General features: G+C 43.2%; 1 protein-coding gene across 1 annotated transcript in view; it reads right to left on the bottom strand.

The window, feature by feature from the left end:
• Positions 1-18537, bottom strand: part of LOC311529346 (uncharacterized protein) — a gene marked incomplete at its 3' end in the record, with an annotated part of 243415 nt that extends 224878 nt beyond the window's left edge. The window contains exon 1 of the mRNA XM_084645293.1: positions 18355-18537. Coding sequence (XP_084501419.1) covers positions 18355-18452 — 98 coding nt within the window. The 5' untranslated portion in view covers positions 18453-18537. The remainder of the gene's footprint in view (positions 1-18354) is intronic.
• Between the last annotated feature and the right edge of the window lie 1113 nt (positions 18538-19650).

The following is a 19650-nucleotide window of genomic DNA, read 5'->3' as shown; positions in this document are numbered from 1 at the left end:
CAAAAACAAATAAACCATGGACTTCTTACAGTTTAAAGTGACTCCCTATTTGGATTTGTTCAAATTCCTCAGTGCAAAAGAATTTGCCTAACACACTAGACAGAGATGTTGCTGATGAAGTTGGATGAGATATCATAGAGATACATTAGTACCATCGGATAGACTCATGTAGACACAGGCCGCAGCTACAAAACTGAATCTGAATATGACCTTACTAAGAACATAGGAATTTACCAGATTGGGTCCATCTCCTCCAGTATCCTGTCTCTGAAAGTGGCCAATACAGGCTACTTCACAAGATGCTGGAAGAAATCCTACAGTAGACAAGTAAAGAACAACCTGCTCCCAGGGAAAGCTCCTTCCTGACTTCCATTAGAGTTTGGTATATGCCCTGAAGCAGAAGGATTTATATCCCTTCCAAAACTCTTATAGTAGTAAGGATTAAAACACATCCAACTCTGGATATATTATCTACATAGATGTCCAAACATTTTTTGAATCCTGAAAGGCTCTTGGCCTCAATCATATAGCAATGAGTACCACAGGCCAAAGTATGGAGGATGCTGATCTGGGATTTCTAACTTAGATCTACTTCCTTCTTTGCTCGAAGAGTTTAACTACATCAATATAGTAGCTTTGCTACTAGTTATATAAACAGTTGTAGAGAGATGACATAATGACAAAGATGGCTTCACTTAAGAGGCTGAAAATGAAAAGTACTAAACCAACTGAATCTGTGTCTGTACTAACAGCGGTGGGATGAATTCTGCCCCATTGAAGTCAATGGGATAGGCTCACCCCAGTATCTTCAACACTTTGCTCGTTTTGAAGAGCTTTTGCCTTGTTTATTTGCTGTCAACTCAAAACTCGAGAAGACAGTTTAGAGTAAACACCATCAATAGGCAGGTGAAGCCTAATCCAAACCCCAACGGGAGTCTTCAGTGGTGTTAAGATCAGGCCCATTATCACTAGACATTTTATTCCTGCATCTTCTGTGGTAGCCCCTGTAAGAGAAAGGATAACAGGAAAAACTTAATGGAAAACAGGCTTTTGTGTAAGGACCGGTTTCCCTGATTTCCTTCTAGAGCTCCTCCCTTCCACTGGGCAGTGTCTTCTGAAGCCTCCAAGTGTTTCTAAAATTCTTAATGCCAGTCTCAGAACACAGTTTATAAAACAGACCTAAATGTGCACCTCACCTTGCCAAGTGTTGACACATTTTCAATTTTATGTCCTCAATTATTATTAATATTTTTGCAACGATGGCAATCTGACATGGAAATGTCCATTCAAACTCTACAAACATTACTCCATCCAAACATGGGTTCATGTCCTGCAGTCCTTTCTTGGACCTAACCCCTCCGCGATGCTTCTGCAGGGGCTGGGGCTGGTTTTACAAGACCAGAAACGCCAATGACTTCAGAGAGTTACCCCCTGATTTACACTAGCAGAAGCAAGAGGAGGATTAGGCCAAAGGAACCAGAAACTTCCCCTATAATCTTTGCAAAGCCCTATTTCCCCTTTTCAAATCACTCCCCTACCCATTTATTTATAAATAAAATAAATAAAACCCACCAGGAAAGCCAGTGAATGCCAGCCATACCAGCTTGCTAAATCTTCTCAAAAATACAATCTGGTTTCCTACATTTTTTTCCCCTTACACAAAATCAATTTCTCTATGATTTACGGTAGGGTTAAGGCAAACGTGAGGCCCATGTTAAGGCTGTTTGCCCCACAATAAGGCAGCAAAAAGGTCAACAAATTACTCTCCCCTTAATGGTTCATTTGAACCAGTGAAAACAGGATATTTTATCCTCCCGGGTCGGGCCTGTTTAGAAATCCTACGTTCTCTCTCTCTCTCTCTCCTTTCAACTCTCTCTCTGATCCTCCAAGGTAACCTTTTCTCCTAGTCCTAATACCAAATTTTCTGGCTGAGTGAAGCTGAGCATTATTGCAGCCCTGGCCAAAAGTCTCCAGTCAGCAGGCCTAAGGGCCAAGAATTTCAACTGCAGCCTTACAGGATACAGTCCTGGGAGCTGGGACAGGGCAAGGAGAGCCAATGCCAACTGCAGCTGGACAGAGGTGACCAGAAGTATCAGAGAGAGAAGGGGAAAAACCGGCCATTCCTAGCCTGCTTGGGAGATGCTGATTTGAGCCTCATGTTACAAAGGCAAGAGCAGAAAGCTCTAACTGCTGACTAGTAAAACAGCCATCACATCTAATTATTATCCTAGCTGCTGATTGAGGGGGGGGGGGGGGACTGCAGGGATTGGAAGTTCAGCTGGGTGACTTGATGCAGTTTTAATGAGACTTGGGAGGGGAGGGGGAGTGGCTGGTTGCTTTAGGATGGAGATATGGAAAATTCAAGCCAAATATGGCTGGCACCTATAGCTGGGGCGGGGGAGGGGAGTCCTTCAAACAGACATGGGACATTACAGGGGTGATTCGCGCTTAGCTTCTCTAACACGGGCTCAGGGAAGGGCTCGATCCAGCCCAGCCCTTGTTTGCTTATGCATTCAGCTGCCAGGAGGCAGAAAGGGTTAGTCGGGGGTTGGAGCAGAAAGGCGGATTCCTGCAGTAACTCCCCCCCCCCCCCCGCCCCCCAGCCTCCCCGCACTTCTCCCCAGGAACAAACCGGGTGCAGAGACAGGAAGGAGAACGAGCTCACGGAGAGAGGCAGCGGGGGGCTGCCTTGCGGAGAGCCCGAGCAGCTGCAGCATGAGCTCATGCCTTGCAGAGTTCAAATGCACTTTTCCAAGCAGAGGCTCCGGGCTGCCTGGCGGAGGGTGCAACGGAACCTGACTCAGCAGACGTGCCTGATGTCAGCCTTGCTCGGGAGCCCCCCACGCGGAGAGCGGGGCCAAGCCCCCGTGGCCGGAAGGGAGAACCAGGGCGTTTACTGTCGAGTCAGCCCAACTCTGGGGGGGGCGGAGGGAAGAGGGTGGGTCTTTCAAGCTGGGGTGTCTGAAAACATCCCAGAGGTTTGCATGTAGCAGGGGGACCCTCTGCCTTCATGATGCGGGCATGAGAGATCATCTTTCCGTTACATCTGGGGTTGGTCTCTCCTTTGTTTCTGTTTCCTTGCAGCCGGGTGGGTCTAGCTGGTGCATTTCTGCACTGTAAAGGGGTGGTGTGTGTCCCCCCCCCCCGCCCCATCACATATCCTGGCATGTTTCATCGGAACCAAATTAACGGCAACAAATTAACCCTTCCCGGGAGGTTTTCTCACTCACACGCACACACGATCCTGTCCACAGCCCGCAACGTATTAGAAAGTGGCAATTAGCCCATCCTAAAAATATAGGTCACTGATTTCGTCCTAGGTTAGCTGACATACCCCCCCTTTTTCCTTTTACAGGTTATCTCAAGACCTGGCATGAGATCGTACAGAGAAGAATGATTGTTCTTTCTTTAAGATTCTGAACTAAATCATTTTGGTGGGATTTATTTTTAATCGGCAAAGGAAAATGTTTGTTTTCCTGACAGAAAGATCATTTCCCCCCCCGCACTATGGAGCCTGACAAAGTAGATTTAAAAAAAAAAAAAAACCACAATAAACAATCATCTTGATCATTTACTTACACACACACACACACACACACAATTAATGCACGTGTAAAGTATTACAGGCACATCAGACATGAACAACGTGTCCTTTAATTCTGCTAATGCCTAAAAACGGAGAAACAGTAAGACAGACCTAGGTCCCTTCACAACAAATGAAAATTCAAAAATTTAAGCAAAGTACCCAAACCTATTCCCGTTGAAGTTAGTGGGAGTTTCTCCCCAACACTGATTTCAGTGAGGGGGGAAATGGATCCTACTTATTATAAAATAATATTGGGTGGGGAAAATGGAACAAACTCAGCTGAGTTTTAAAAGATCTCTTTCCTGGCTTTAGTTTGCTCTGTATTTCCGGGAGGGGGGAAGGGTAAATTGTAATTATTTTCTGCAGAAAATAGACGTGAATCCAATAAAAGAAAAACAGAAGAGAACAGCCTCTGGAAGGTGCGTGTGTTATTGATACAAAACTTCCCTTGCCCTTTGCCTTTCGTTTGCCACGTTTTCATGCCAAAGACAACGACCAAACCATCCCATTCTGCTGGAACCTGGGAATTCTTTGAAGCTGCCTTACAGGGAAACTTCAAACCGATTTTGTAGCCCTGTGTATTGAAAACATACGTAGAGCAAAACACACACGGCAGCCGTGCACTCAGGTTATGTGTGGCCACATTTCTGCACCGTTTGACTAGTTGGACTCAAAAAGGATCTTGAACATGCATTGGAGCCAGGGATTTGTCATTTCGAAAGCAATCCATTAGCTGCATTTGCCTGTTTGAGATCTTTTCTGATTTGTAGAGAACTCCAAAGCTTCTCTCTTTAACCATTTGGCTTTGGTGTTCGTGCCCCCATAATGACTGCAGAAGACAAGCCGAAAGGGGCTAGATCATCCTCCCAGTGAGACAATCAGCAAAACCTCTACTGATTTCAACAGGAGCGGGATCGAACCCAGACTGTTTTCTGGAAGAAAAGCCATTGCAACCTTCTGCCAACGTTACATGCAAGCACAAAACACTGCTCGGCCCCGGTTGATTTTATTTTACATTCTCAGCTTAAATCTGATCATCTCTGAAATAAAACAATGAAGCATCCTCTTTTCCAAAGAAGGGTTATTTAAAAAACAATAATTCCCTCTCCCCAACATATTCTGATTCATTCTATACTCCATGAAAGTTTGGGGAAGTTAAAATGTCCTAAATAGAAAAGCGTGTAAATACTGGTTTGAAGACAATGCTGCCTTCCAAACAGAAGGTGTTGGAACAATTTGTATGGCGGGTGGGGGGTGCTGAGAGCCATTGAACCAAACTGTAAATCCTGTATATCATGGAAACCACTTCAAGCCTGGGGGTGCAGCAGCACCCCTAGTTCCAGCACCCATGCTTCCAGACTAAACAGTCCACTTACAAACATTTTATCCAATGAAGAGTTGGGTTTTTTTAAAAACAAAAAACACACAAGACTTTTGAGTGTACTGCCAGAAAGAATGCATTTCTTGTTCAACAAAACTAAATTGAAAATGTTAAGGAAGGGCTGGGAAATCAGTGTGACCTGTTTTGGCATATCCAAGACAGGCTTGGAGGGAAATAAAATTGAAATCCCCCTCCCGCAAAAAGAGACACAAGAATCTTTTACAAATTTAAAAGAAACATGAGAGAAATTGGCAATGCCTGGGCCATTTGTAACTGAGTTCACAATGAACCAATTTTGCAATGAAATACACAAAAGAAATACTCTCACTGAGAGATGCTTTAAAAAAAAGTGGACTCTCATAAAATACTGTGATGCCCCCAGGAGTTTGGGAAGAAATCAAAACTGGTGCACTGTTTTCACATCCTAATAAGAAATATTTTCTAAACATCCCAGAGGACTGTCAGTGTTCTGATCTCTAAGAGTCACTTCTTTTTTTGGAGGGGGGGGGTGGATTTTAAAATGGCCCTTAAAGATGTGAATCTTCTGGCAGCTGGAAAATATCTGTGCTATAGCCCTGTTCTACAGAAACTTTCATCTTTTAGGAGAAAAAAAAAAAGAATACTGAAGGCAAATATGAAAGAAGAGTCCAACACGGCCTTCTTTACACACTCAGATCTCCTATAGATGCCAGTGAAAAGTGCAAGGAAAAGGTTATTTGCCACTGAGAACACTCTGCTTGCAGTTACTAATGAAAGGAAGGTTATAGCCCGTCTGTAGAGCTGGTTCATGTTCCTTTATATTCAAATCAGGCCCACAAACTAACAAACCAGGCCACCCACCCATGCACAAAGGCAAAAGTGTCCATTTTCGGTTTTAGATAAAGGGAGACGTTGGGAATGCAGATTAAATCATTCCCCTGCATTGTTGCAGAATGGGCTCAATGAGAAAGTTACAAATAGCCCTGGCATTGCCAGCATCCCTCATATTTGTTTTACATATTTGTAAAAGATTCCGTCAATCCAGTCATTCAGACCAAGACCCAGCATGGCTGGACCCTGGTTTGTTATTTTTACTGGCTAAGAATCAGTGTCACTTTATTACAAATATTGCAAAGGTGGGGTTTTTTTTTTAAATGATGCTTTCATTTCTACTCCAAGATTATCTGAAAACTGAGAGAGAAGAAACCTTCAAGCACCTATCTGAGCCTCCTTACTCAGGCTAAACTCCCAACAACTGCTTGATTCTGGTGGCCTATTTACACCGGTATTAGGTCCATTGGGTTTTTGTTCATTTGATTGTTTGAAGGACCAAGCCTGTATTCCTTGCAAACCTTAAAAACTCACACTAAGGTCAAAGGGAATTTGCGGGTGTTCCAGGAATGCAGGGTCAATCCCACCAAAGCACTCTACAGATTGTTCTTTCCATAAAATAGGTGAGCACGTACCATTCACCATTACCATTCAAGAGGTGGAGAAAGACTCAGGAAGGTTAAATGACCCAGTGCCAGATAGCAAGACAATAGTAGAACTAAGTTTAGAGCTTGTGTCTTTGGCTTCATGCTCACTCCACTAGTTAAATCTAGATCTGTGTAGTATATGCAAATGGCAAAAGAAATTTTCAAAGGAAACTTTTTAAAGATGGGCTTCTATTTCTGCTTATGCTGTAGCTATTAATCCTTAGATGGAAACAACCAAGACTTGAGTTTTCTTACGTGCGCATTACCTGGAAAAGGCAAATGAGTGTTGTTTCTGTGCTAAAAACCTCCCTTAGCTTACCCTTCCTCAAAAACTGGAAGATAGACAGAGAAATCTAGCACATAACATGTACAGTCAGTATTTCAGTGTACAACCTAAGTGCACTTTCCCTGTTATATATACAGAGTGAAAATTCCCCCCCTCACAACAAGGGCTATGGATCTGCTCTCGTTCCAAAATGCAGCGGATAGTATAATGTGGAGACGGGGACAGGTTTCAGAGGGGTAGCCGTGTTAGTCTGTCTGTATCAGCAAAAACAATGAGGAGTCCTTCACCTTATGCCCAAATAAATTTGTTAGTCTCTAAGGTGCCACAAGGACTCCTTGTTGTTTTTGTGGAGGTGGGGTACACCCTAAAGATAGCAAATCTGGGATTCTATTCACTACCTGAATGCATACATAGGGGGGTAGCTGGAGCAAGCTAGGGAAAGGACAAGGGGTATGGCCAGTGGGCCTCCAATTATGTGAGCCCAGTGGGCTTGCACATCTCCTGCCCAGAGATTGCCTTGGTCACTTAACACTGGCTTTTAAAACTATTTAGCTAAGAAATATATTTACGCAGATAATTTTCTTACATTCTGCAAGCCTGATCTTCTATAGTCCCCATGCACAGAACTCCCATTGAAGCTATTTGTCAAACATTTGGCCTTTCCACTGATATATATTTTAATTTCATGGAAGCATTTCTATTGGTCTGAGGCTTTTATCCTTACAAAACCTACCCCAATGGCCATGTTGGGCCAGATATTGCTCTTTTAATTAGTGAAGAAAACAAATAGCTTATTTAACTTTTTCACCAGTGAACTTTCTTTTCCTTTGCCATTTACTTCAACTTCAATCAATCATATATTGTTTAACCTTTTAGATCTCTATATCCTCAAAAATAAGGGAAACTATTGTAAGTATTGAAAACTGGCAATTTACTGTTTGCTTCCTGTTTAAAATCATCTGGTCCCAGATCAATCTGACTGGATGTTACAGACAGATCCTCAGTTGGTGCAAATTGGCAGAGATCTATAGACTTCAATAGAGCTATACTGATTTACACCAGTCTCAGAATCTGGCCCTACATTTCCAGTAAGTGTAGACATATAACCTATCCAAATTTCACTGAAGTCGATGGAAAGACACCCATTGACTTCAGTGGGCACTGAATCAGGCCCCTAATCCTGAGAGTTACTAAGCACGAACCATATCCAACTCAGCTCCTCTCAGGATACAGCTCTGCTAATTCCCAAGTAAAATATTACCATCATTGAAAGCAATATAGAGTCTGTAAGAAAGGGACTCGGTGCTAAACTGTGTGGCAGGAATCCTGTGTGTCTCTTAGATGCTTTGCACTAGAAAAAGAACAAGAGTTGTCGAGAGACAATGAGCCTGTTCTATTTTATTTTATTTAACCTTTTACTTCTTAAAATTCCTTAGATGCAGATTAATTTGTTTGCCAATCTATTATTGTTTCGTATCTGGCTCAAAATGGAAGTTTCCAACATTCTGAGACTGGAACTGAAAGATCAGCTAGTATAACTTGAATTTGCCTCTTTTTATCACACTCTTTACTCTCCAAATACCTCCTCTTAAGATACCGATGCTATTTTCCCCTCTTTCTTCCGTAATAGAAGAATGACACTGTTACAAAGATGTCCTAAGACAATAGCCCTTTCTTCAATGTCAATAGCAGAGGATCACTAAGAAGAGTAACATCGCACAATTGAGCCCTCAGATTTTGTTTCTAGTATGATTCTATATCGGTTCTTATACCACACTCATCACCATAATATTTGAGCACCTTCCAGTAGTGCATCAAGCAACATGATTGCAAATCTGTCACATTTTTGTTCTCTCATCTTCTCCCCAGGAGAAGTGTGTGCAGTGGAGTTAGATTAACTAGATTTATTTTTCTGTCAGAGGTATTGATAGGGTGCCCATCACCATAGCATTCAGGTCAGGGCCTACATCAGAGCTTACTCCTTAATGGATCCCTTTCTTCCCTCAGTTTAGCCATTTGGACTTGAAATTTATATATAAATGATACATCCCCAATCAAACCCTTTCCTCACTCCTCATTGTTCTTTAGCTTCTGTCCTTGCAGGGAGGATGGTGGAAAGATGAGTTTTGCAATGGGATCTGAAGGTTAGAGTTGTGCTTATTCTGATTTCATCCAGTCAGCAGCTCCACCAACGGTGGCCTTCCTCCATCAGCTCCTGGAAGTCTGACTCTGGGCTTTGAGAACTCCACATTCCTTAAAGAATGCGCCTGTCTCAGAGTCATGAGTAGGGAGGTTTTTTCGGAGGTAGCCTGGACCCAGCCATGAGAGCTTGAAATATCATGATCAAGACCTTGATTTGGGACAAGAAATTAATGGGGGGTAGGTAGCATGGACATGGTGTGCTCTTGTGTGGGTTGCACTTGTCAGGAAGTAGGTATCCACATGCTGCACCTTCTGGAGTGTGTGTTAGTCAGATCGTCTGCCTCAGATAGAGAATTACAGCAGCTCAGTCCTAAGGAAATAGGCATGTGGATCATGGTAGCTAGATTATTGTTATGCAATTGATAAACCATTATTGAATTAGGGTGGAGACTAGCCTCCCCCAAAGGCCTTTCACAAACCAAACAATGTCATTTTTCAGCAAGATCTAGCACTCGGCTCAGAAAGGCCAATAGGAACCATTTATTTATGAAAAATAAATCCATTTCATAGTTGATTCATGGTGACAAGAGCTTTTAGGTGGGAACTCCTGGCAGATTGCTCTAGGTTCTCAGGGCAACTTTAGAGAAGAGGATGATACAAGTTATTTTATGGATATGTGGAGGATCTGGCTGTGGAAGAGATTTATGTACCTAAACTTCTGGATAGCTAGCTGAGTGCTTACCCACATCTATGCCCACATAGGCTTTCCACTTAAATGTTTCATTTCTTCCATGTGTCCCATTCTGACTGTCCAAACTAGAATGGTTTTCTTAATTAATTAAATTACAGTTGTCATAATGCTATGTTAACACTAAGAATAACAAACAATGTGTGTGATACCATAGGTCATAAATACAAATGGATGTATAACTAGGAAGAAAATGATGCAAAGGTATACAATGTTCATCCCCAATTCCTATATGCCAGTTGTCTCAGTCAAAGGTGAAACAGGCCAGCCATGATTTGATGAGATAAGAATCAGGAGACCCAGGCTCTATTCAGGCCTCTACCAGTTGACTTCTTAGCTCTGGGTAAATAATTTAATTTCTGTATATCTCAAATTTTCCATCTGTAAAATGGGGATAGTAATGCTATTTAAAGGGTGTTGAGCTCTTCAGGCAGAAAACAATAGACATCTTAGTGCTTTTCATCTACCTTTGGTATTGCTATATCTAGCAGCTGGTGTCTAAGTACTTATTGTGATCAGACTATTTGTTTATATAGGCCAAGTTCTCCAACCGGACTGCCTGGATTTTTGGATTTTCCATTTGAAACTCTGGATTAGATGGCAGATTTTAGCTATGCAGTTCTCTGTTGGTTACACAATGTTGGAGGCACAAGAGTATGCTGTTCCAGACACTGGGTGAAGTCCTGGGCCCAGTGCGGCAAAATTCCAGTCAGCTTCAGTGAGGCAAGGATTTCACCCATGGTCGCTTAGCTGCAGGTTGCTTCAGCCAAACTGAAACAAGTTGCATCCAGGGTCACCTGCATTCAAAAGCAGCATGAAAACACAACAAACAAACAAACAACCCTCAGGCATTTTGCTAAATGCTTCCAAATGGGGGAGTCAAAAGTCACAGACCTGGAAGACGAACTGATCCAGCAAGGACTTTTCTAAGAGAGTGGATCAACAGTGAACCACAGAAGCTGCTGTCAACTCCCCCAAATGTAGGTGACAGATGGTTAGTCTCTGGCAGAGACATTTCCTGCTGATCAATGTTAAAGTGTGGGTGTTGGAGAGGTGAGAGTGGAGAGCAGCTCCTTCAAACTGGCTACAAGGAAAGCTACCCTCCTGTTTTAATTCACCTTAACCACTGATGAGCTATCATGGGAAGAGGACAGTCCATGGCACAGAAAAAGGAATCTTTAGACAGAGTGCTTATTGGTATGCAAAGAACTGCCAGGCTATTGCACAGATGTGGAGGAAAGCCCAAGCGTGGACTATAACCCCATTCTGCTAGGTGCTGTACAAATACAGGACACACTGACCCCACCCCCAAAGAGTTTGTAGTCACGGAACACCGGGACCTGCAGCTTGTTTTATGGTCTTGTTCTGACTCGAAGCCCTGTCTGACATTGAGGGAAATTCTCTAGGGGCAGAACCAGAGACACCAGTGGGTTTCATGATCTCTAGCCAAATGTTTGCCTTGCTGAAGGGGTTGGTGGGGAAGAGGTGGAACCGCTGGAGATGACCAACCAGGGCAGGAGAGAAGTGGGAACTCATGAGAGAAAAGGAGGGAGGGGAGCTATAAGGGGAAGAGATGAAAGATGGGGACTTAGAAGGAGGGAAAGAGTGAAGCATTAAAGTTTTTTTGTTTTTTTGCAGAGGGAGAAGGAGAGAGGAGGTCCTGATGTGTTTCCTTTGAAGAAGAGGATCAGTGAGGAAAGAGTAGAAGGCAAAATGAGAGGGACAGCAAAGTTAAAGCAAAGAGGGAATGGGGGAGCCGAGAGGAGGGGCAAAGCATGCAGAAGAGAATGAATGGGGCAGGAGGAAATGGAGGAGAAACCCATTAGGGAAAGAGAAGGGGGGAAATGAAGAAAGGTTTTAGATACAGTGCTAGTGAAAAGCAGCGTGGGGGTGTGAAGCAGAGAAGCGTGGGCTTTTCCAGCTGTGATTGCATTGGCCATGATTAAGGGCCCAAATTCCAATACGCCACCTCCCTCCCACAATTCCCTTTCAATGGTCCCCGACCCACAAGAGACGGCACTGGAACTTAAGTCAGAGCAGGTAGGCGGGCTGGTGCCAGAATCTGAGCCTAAATTCCAGGCCCTTTCATTCGTTCTGGCCCTGAAACATGCAGATTGCTGCCACTGCATTGCCTCCATCCCTTTACATTGCATTTCTCTACCAGTAAGGGGAAAAATCTGATACATTAGACATGCTGTCTTCCACCCACAGGTATCTCCCCCAGCACAGGAGCCTGCCCTTCTTTTTCTCTCGTTTAATAGACCTTGCTTAGCCTAGGGAATCAAAAGTGCAGCCCAGTGAAAATGGAAAGAGAGGTTGGAAGGGACCTCAGAAGGTCACCTAGTCCAACCCCCTGCTCAAACAGGACCAATCCCCAATTTTTGCCCCAGATCCCTAAATGGCCTCCTGAAGGATTGAACTCAGAACCCTCAGTTTAGCAAGTCAATGCGCAAACCACTGAGCTATTCCTCCCCCCTTAAGGAATAGGCTATTTGTTAAAAAGTGGGTCCCCATTAGGCGATTTGAAAAGGCATGATCTTTGGGCAAGGGAGGGGGTATCAAAGACACAGAACTAGTGAGAACATATATATACACACGCCCCATCCACAAGGAACCCATAGTCTCCGCTCAATTCGCTTCTCCCATCAGTGCTAGACAGCCATTCTTCTTGTGCAATTTACCAGCCAACTCCAGAGTACGTGCCTTATACAGACGTCCACGTAGGTGCACTTATTACTGTCAGGCGCTTTTACAGATCCTAATTTCTTCAGTCTTTTCATAGCGGCCTCACCTTGTATACAAATGGACATCACTTTTAAAAAGTAAAAATGAAGACAATATTTGCCTGCGCCATAATTTCCAAGGTCTGACGTGAGATTTCGATTGTTGGCACATAGTTCGTTTTTCTTGCCTTTCTGTCATCTGATCAAAGCCTATATTTTAATATATGCTAATTATACTGATCCTAAAGTTCTTCTACCTACAGAACAATTGGGAAACTCGAGAGATTTGCTGCATTCCTTATCAACAACAAATCTGTAGAAGATCATTAGCATGCGGCATTCATTTCTTTTAAAAAGTGTCACTTGTACAAATAAATAGTACACACCTATTACACGTACTGTTTTTCTCACAGACGTGTATTACATCTATTCCACGGTTTCCTTACAACTGAGAAGTCATGGGGGTGTTTTTTGCTCGGTTACCGTCTGCGATGACAGTTGAGAAAGAAAGAAATTTAAAGGATACAATTTGGACAATGTGACTCCTCTCCATTAATGAATCGGTCCTTTCAAAACAAAACAAAACTGGACCTTTGCTCTCCATTAATTGTTAGAGCTAATGCAAAATGGCTGAAAGTAAAGACACTATGTATAGACCGTCTAGTATGCAAAGGCTCAAAGACTGAAGCAGGAAAAAATCCATTGGACTTGCCTAATTGCAAGTCATAGGTTGTAACAAAGTAATCTCTTGTTTTTCCACTGGGTTTCTGTCTTCAATCTATATAAAGCTGTGTAAATAGCTACATTTGAATTCTACCGATTTCCTGAAACACTGTCTCTTGTAAGAAAATACGAGCTTGCATGTCTCAACGGAAGGACAAAATGAAATCAACCAAGGAAGCGTTCTTTAAGAAGAAACATGGAGGCTTGGTTTTTGAAGACGTCAGCTCGGGTTCTGACTTATTCTTTCAGGCTCTCCTTAAAACACCTCAGCCTGCTGACTCTTTGCAGAAACACTCACAAACTAGTCACCACCCTGCATAGGCGGGAATGGAAATTCTTCACGGTCCAAACCTCGAATTGTTTCTCTAGGACAGCTGAAGTGGTCAGAGATAGACAAACAATCTCGAAAAATTACCAGAAATAACAGCTTGAAATAAAGGTGGGGCGGAGGGGAAATACGTAATGATTTCTCTACAGAAAAACAGTAATGTTGCACTCCATCTGGAAGCTGAGTCAAACATGCACTCCCTCCAATAACCCTTAAAATGCTAACGCCTGGATAAACTGGTTATTTCCAGCAGTCCTGCAAAATCATACAAGTAGGGAGCACCCTTAGGTCTGTTTTTAGAATTCATCGTCTATCTGTGAATTTGCCTCGTTCTTTCATTAGGTGCTAAAACGATTGGTTCGCTTGGTGGGTTGGTGTTTCAAGATTGTAATCACTTTTCTAACCGTCAAGTAAAAAAAAAATAAAAATCTACGGTTCAGTTTTGCACATGCCCTAAATTCCTCGCCACTGAGTAGCTGTGTTGTGTGTCAGGTCTTCCCTCTTAATACCTGGTGCGGCGGGGGCATGGTTCCAAACGTGGTAACTTTGTGTGAAGGGCCATTGTACACAGCGACTGAATTCTCTGTCTTCATGGCTGCTTGGATGGAAGAGTCCAATCAAATTTCGCTACCACCAGCAGTAACTACATCCCACCCCTCCAGAACCATGTGTGTTGATTTCAGTGGAGAATGGGAAAACGGGGGAGAGGTACTGATCATTCGACCTTTTCCCCTTTAGCATGGTGGGCAAAGTAAAGCAAGGGTTTATAAATGGCCCCCCTCTGTTCCTTTAGGGGCTAGTCGCAGGGGTAAATACGCCCACCTTTGCAACTTGGTGAGAGACATCAGCTTCAGGACAACGGGTCACGATTTGGGGTTGAGGTTCTTGTTAATTAAAAAATGAAAAAAAAACACTTGCTGGGCTGTATAAACTCCAGCTCTCCTAGCAGCAGACTTCCAGATTCACAAAGCTATAGAGTTCTTGAACTTCTTTCGACCTGTATTTTTGGGAAAGGTGACATTTTATTGTATCATTGGTTATTGGATAGGGAAAGAAAAAAAACCCCACAACTGCCTAGGAAGTGGCATTATTTAGGTCTAAATTCTTCCTCGCATAGATCACTACGGACCGTGCTAGAAGTGGACTCTGGACAGTTAGAAAGGAAAAGGCTTTAGCATGTGTGTGCTTTCCCCCTTGCTACTGTTTACAAGATATAAAGAGGGGAAGAAGGAGTTTTCATTTTCCAGCTGTTTGGGTCGCTCGCAGTGTGGATGGGATGTTCTCTGGCTTTTCGGGTTTTTGCTCTGGAACTGCTAATAAGAGTCATCAGGAAACTACTTTAACAAAAGTTGGAGGACACCTATCTAGTGTTATGGATTTTTAATCTCTGGGGGCATCTGCTGCGGCTTGCTGTTGTGGTGACCTACCTCCCTGCGCCCAGCACAAAGCACTGTTTGAACCTCACTTGTTAAAGCGGCGCGGAACGTTAATTTCAAACCGGCAAGAAGTTGCTGGAAGTCAAAGGAGGAAAGCTGGCTGCAGAGCCGGGCAATTCTCAGCTGCCCTCAACAGGAAGCTTCGCTTTGAAAGGGGAGAGAAATGGACAAATCAAATCAAATCAATAGGGCGTTGAAAATAGCAAATTCACAATAATATATGAGAATTAAGTTGGTAGGAATGACATTTCCCAGCACTTTAGCCCAATGAGACAGAAACTTCTTAATTGATTCATTCCCCGAATGAATGAGTGAAATGGCAGTGTTTCTGTTTCAGCAAGATGGAAAAGAAATCTTTTGTATTGCGGATTTTTTTAAGTTACCTAACACGAACAAATGTTACCTGAAAACATCAGGTCGTTTTGAGGCTTGTAATAGCAACGGGAGTTATTACTACCAATAAATTCACGTTTCTTCATCCTTTTAAAAATATATATAAGATTAGAGCACTTTAACTAGGGCTAACTATCAATACTTGGGTTTTTTTCGTTATAGCACATTTTCCTATGAAAACAAATACAGATCTGACGATTAATTTTATTTTTTTACGTCAAGCCTGAAAGTTAGATCAAGATTATCCGTTAACTTCACTGAGATATGCAGGTCTGGTAAAATTCGATAGCCATACATCACACGTTATTACGCCAACTAGCCCCATATATCAGAGGACGTGTTTACAAACACACACTTCCCTATAGAAGCTACTACATCAAATTAGCATAAAGCCCCCACAAAGACAGAAACCTATAAGTAGAATCCCAAACAGATGGGGCTGATTATTTGATAGGGAATGGCACTGGGTCACCCTGAAGAATAAGTTTCATGCATACCAAACATATATAGTTTCCCTAAGAGTCATTCTTAGAAAATATGGCTCTGATACGGATGCTGCAGCAGCTAAGCAGAAAAGATACAGTAGTGTCCTCTCTCATAATGAACTCTGAGGCACGTTCATTTCAGCGGATTGTCATGCCTGTCACAGAGAAATCAAAGGGAGAGAATGTCTCCTAGAGTGGTATTTTCAGGTATTTACACTTGATTTCTTTCTATTAAAGCCACAGAGTAAAGATCCTGCATAGAATGAAGCAAATATTTTGTGAATGCATCCGTCGCTCTATACTGTGTTTGAATACTAGACACTGAATGTTTGTTTACATGATACTGTAACTGGTTGTAACACTTCCTTTAATCAAATAAGATCCTTGCTAAACTAGAATCCAGTATTTTAAGGGCAAATATTTAAGAGGCATCTCCTGTAAGAGGTTTTATATGTATATATATAAAATCAAAGAACATCCTGGGAAATAAGGGAACAGGAGGAGAAGGTTCTATCAGTCAATAAAAGGCAAAGTGTATTCGTCTCCAACAGTTGCATTGTTAGTGACTGAAGTGTACAGGAATAGCACAGACAGCAAGTATGCGTTTCTCTCTTTATGCTGGCGGTTGGGACCTTCCTACAAGAGATGGGTTGTTACATGACTTGTAACAACCTCTCTCGTGATGAGAATGTCTTATAACAATACATTTTTGGTAAAATAAAATCGTTATAAAAGTCACCAAAAGCTAGAAATACGTTCTTAGGAATTGTCTCGAAATAAACGTGCCTACTATAATGAGCAGCCTAGGAAACCATACCTGGCAAAGAAGGGGGCTCTTGGAGTGGTCTAATTTGGGGGGATTTTTAATCCAATATAGTTCCCTGGAAAAGAGAACTGCTCGCTGGTTTATGTTTCATATTTTTGTTAAGTAGTTGGCCACCTCCAGGAAATAAACCTTTCCAACACACGCTACTGGGCATAGCTGCCAATAATTACTCCATGCAGTGTTGTTGCAGCTGTGTTGGTCCCAGGATATTAGAGAGACAAGGTAGGGGTGTGTAATATCTTTTATTGGACCAACTTCTGTTGGTGCCAGAGGAGCTTATACAAAGCTCTTCTTCAGGTCTCTGTGTAAGCTCGAAACCTTGGCTCTCTCACCAACAGAAGTTGGTTCAATAAAAGATATTAACTCCCCCACCTTGTCTCTCGGCTAATTACAGGTTCATTTGACACTTGCGGAAATGGGGGAGGGTGTTTAGTGGAGTAATCACATTTAGTTAAAATAAAAACTATTCCCTTTCCAGAACTGACCAGATCCGAATGAATGCATGTAGTGGGGACTCGATTCTAAGCTTCTGCAGTTAACAAGAGCAGTAAAGGCATGTGCTACACAGGGTAGCGAACGAATATTAATGCGTCAAACACGGAAATAAAGTTCTCTTTAAAATCCTTGAGAGGAGTCCCTTCCCTCGCTTGCCTTAACAAACAACTACTGTAGCTAGCAGTTTATGTACATACAAATAGATACACATATACACACACACACTTGCATGTACACACACACACACGAATATAATAAGAATAGTGTTTTTACACACGGTATAAACGTGCAGCCAAAGTCATCTGCAGTGGGTGTATACGTGTTACACACATGCTATAATTTACAATATATAGCTCTATTTGTGGAAAAATAACGAAATACCCTGACAAGCATGTAACGGTGCCTATCTGCAAAATTTAAATACGTGTGCATACAATGTACATACGTCCGTTTGTTACCTGGGTGTAAACAACACGTCCCTGTAAATGTAAGGTCTAATTTCCTTCGGAGCAGGAAGCAATTGCAGGCAGGGTGTGCGCGCAGACCAGTGCAACGCAGCCTGAAGCCCTCAGGCGTTAAGGGCCCGGTTCTCCATTGTTTAATTAAAGGGTCAGGAGGATTGTTGAGAGTTTCGGGGAATGAAACATTTTTCCTCCCACCGGGGAGTGTTGCAACCGCGCGAAGTGCAGTATCCGAATTAAGAACTCAGGCAGAAATTGGGGAGCTCGGAAAGAGAGGCTCAAGGGACACCTAATTTCATCCCCAGAGGCAGGAAAGCCAGAACTGCCCGTTTAGAAAGCGTAGCATTCGGGAAAGCCAAATGTCTCCCCTGCAAGGAGCGAGGGAGCGGCCCTGGGAGAGGAGAAACCCTAACAAAGGGATGGGAATTTTAGGAAAGCCACCAACACGTGGGAAATCGCATTCTTTAGCAGAGTGCAGCCCTGCCATGCAAATCCGGCACACGGTAAAACCAGCTCCGAGTTCTCCCCTAATAGGCAGAACTGATTCGGGTTACCAGAGCCAGTTAACAAGCACATTTCGCTGAAATAAACACAGAGCGATCGGGGTAGAAACATCCCGTTCTTGCTACGATTCTTAATCTCCCTGCGTGGAGACGTTTCAACCAGTTTGGAAACCAGCAACCCCAAGCAGTTGTTTACATGAACCGGCCCTACCAAACGAGGCAACATCTGGAAGCAGGACCTACGACAGGATATACACAATGGCTATGTACACAGCCGCCCGCCCGCCCGCCCCCACTAGAAGTGCTAACTCGAAATCCACCCAGATCCAAAAGAAGATTTCCCAGCAAAGAGTCCGAGCGTGGAAAGCGGATCGTGCTTACCTGCCAGCCGCCAGCAACGTCCCCCTCACAACCTGCAGAAGAGGAGAAATCGCCTTTCCAACAACTCTAAAACTTCCCCTAAGTCCAGCCAGGCTCATTATTAATTATTATTATTATTTTGGGAGAGCTAATGAAGGAAATAAAGTTAAAGAGGAGGCGAGTTCCTCTTGTTTGGGGTCTGATTTAAGGAGGGGGGGAGGGGAGTGAAACAGACCAGTTGCTGCCCACTGCTTTGACCAGTGAGGGGATTCAACCCTGATTACCATTTTGTTTTGTCCAGATTTGAAAGTAGGGCCCCCTGCATTCACTTCATCGCTTTCCACCGTGAGTGTAAAGGACAGGCCTTCGCGGGCCCCTCCGGGTTGTCCTCCATTAACAATCCCTTCTTTTGTGGAGGTGTTTCTTTTTCTGTTCACACACAGTGCGGATGGCACTTCAGGCCCAGCTCTTGAAGGAACTGTTTGCAAAATTATACCTTTCCGCGGGCTACTCCACAAGGCAGCGGGCAGCTGTAGTTAGGAAAACATTATTGAGTCTTGTAATTTAATTAAAAATGCTGAAGCGCAAGGGGGGGGGGGGAGGAAGTGGGAAAGGGAGAAAGGGGACACAAGGGGAAATCGGGGCTCCGCTCCTGCTATTTTAAAAATCCGAAACACGCCGCTCAGTGCTATCTCCAACCCTGATCAGCAGGCTGCTAAATCTCCTACCGGGCATGGCTATAAATAAAACACTGATTTTGGGTGTTATGTGTGTATATAAGTGTGGAAACATTATACCGTTTTCACACACATCTGTCTGCAGCTTGTCTTAGACACTGGATCCCACACATATTATACAGATACCTAAGTGGATGGAAAGTGTATGTGAAGTTACACCCATCTGCCATGATAGCTATTTGTGGGTAAACTTACAGTTTATACATCTGATATATAGTTGTGTGCAACACACAGGCTGGGCACATCTATGCACCTACCACACACACAAATACACACACCTGTATGTATATGTGTGCAATGTTATTTAAACACACACATACACAGAGAGAGAGCGCCCTAAACTTGGTTTAAAGAAAAACGCATTTAACACCCCTCCCCCCCAAGGGAAAGCACACACACACAAAAAAAAAACCCCAAACAAAACAAACAAAAACAACTAGGATTAAGAAATTAGTCTCAAAGAATAAAAATAAATAAATAAGGAAGGTGGATGCAATGTGTCCCATTTGGCCGCCCTTTATTTCCAGGGCCCCCTGAATGTTGTGACCCCTCTACAGATTATTCCCAGCGGCCCCGAAAT

The sequence above is a fragment of the Lepidochelys olivacea genome (genome assembly GCF_965140295.1).
Source record: "Lepidochelys olivacea isolate rLepOli2 genome assembly, chromosome: 13".
In the NCBI taxonomy this organism is placed as follows: domain Eukaryota; kingdom Metazoa; phylum Chordata; order Testudines; family Cheloniidae; genus Lepidochelys; species Lepidochelys olivacea.
Note: the sequence above shows the minus strand (reverse complement) of the source record. Positions and strands in the feature narration are given on the sequence as shown.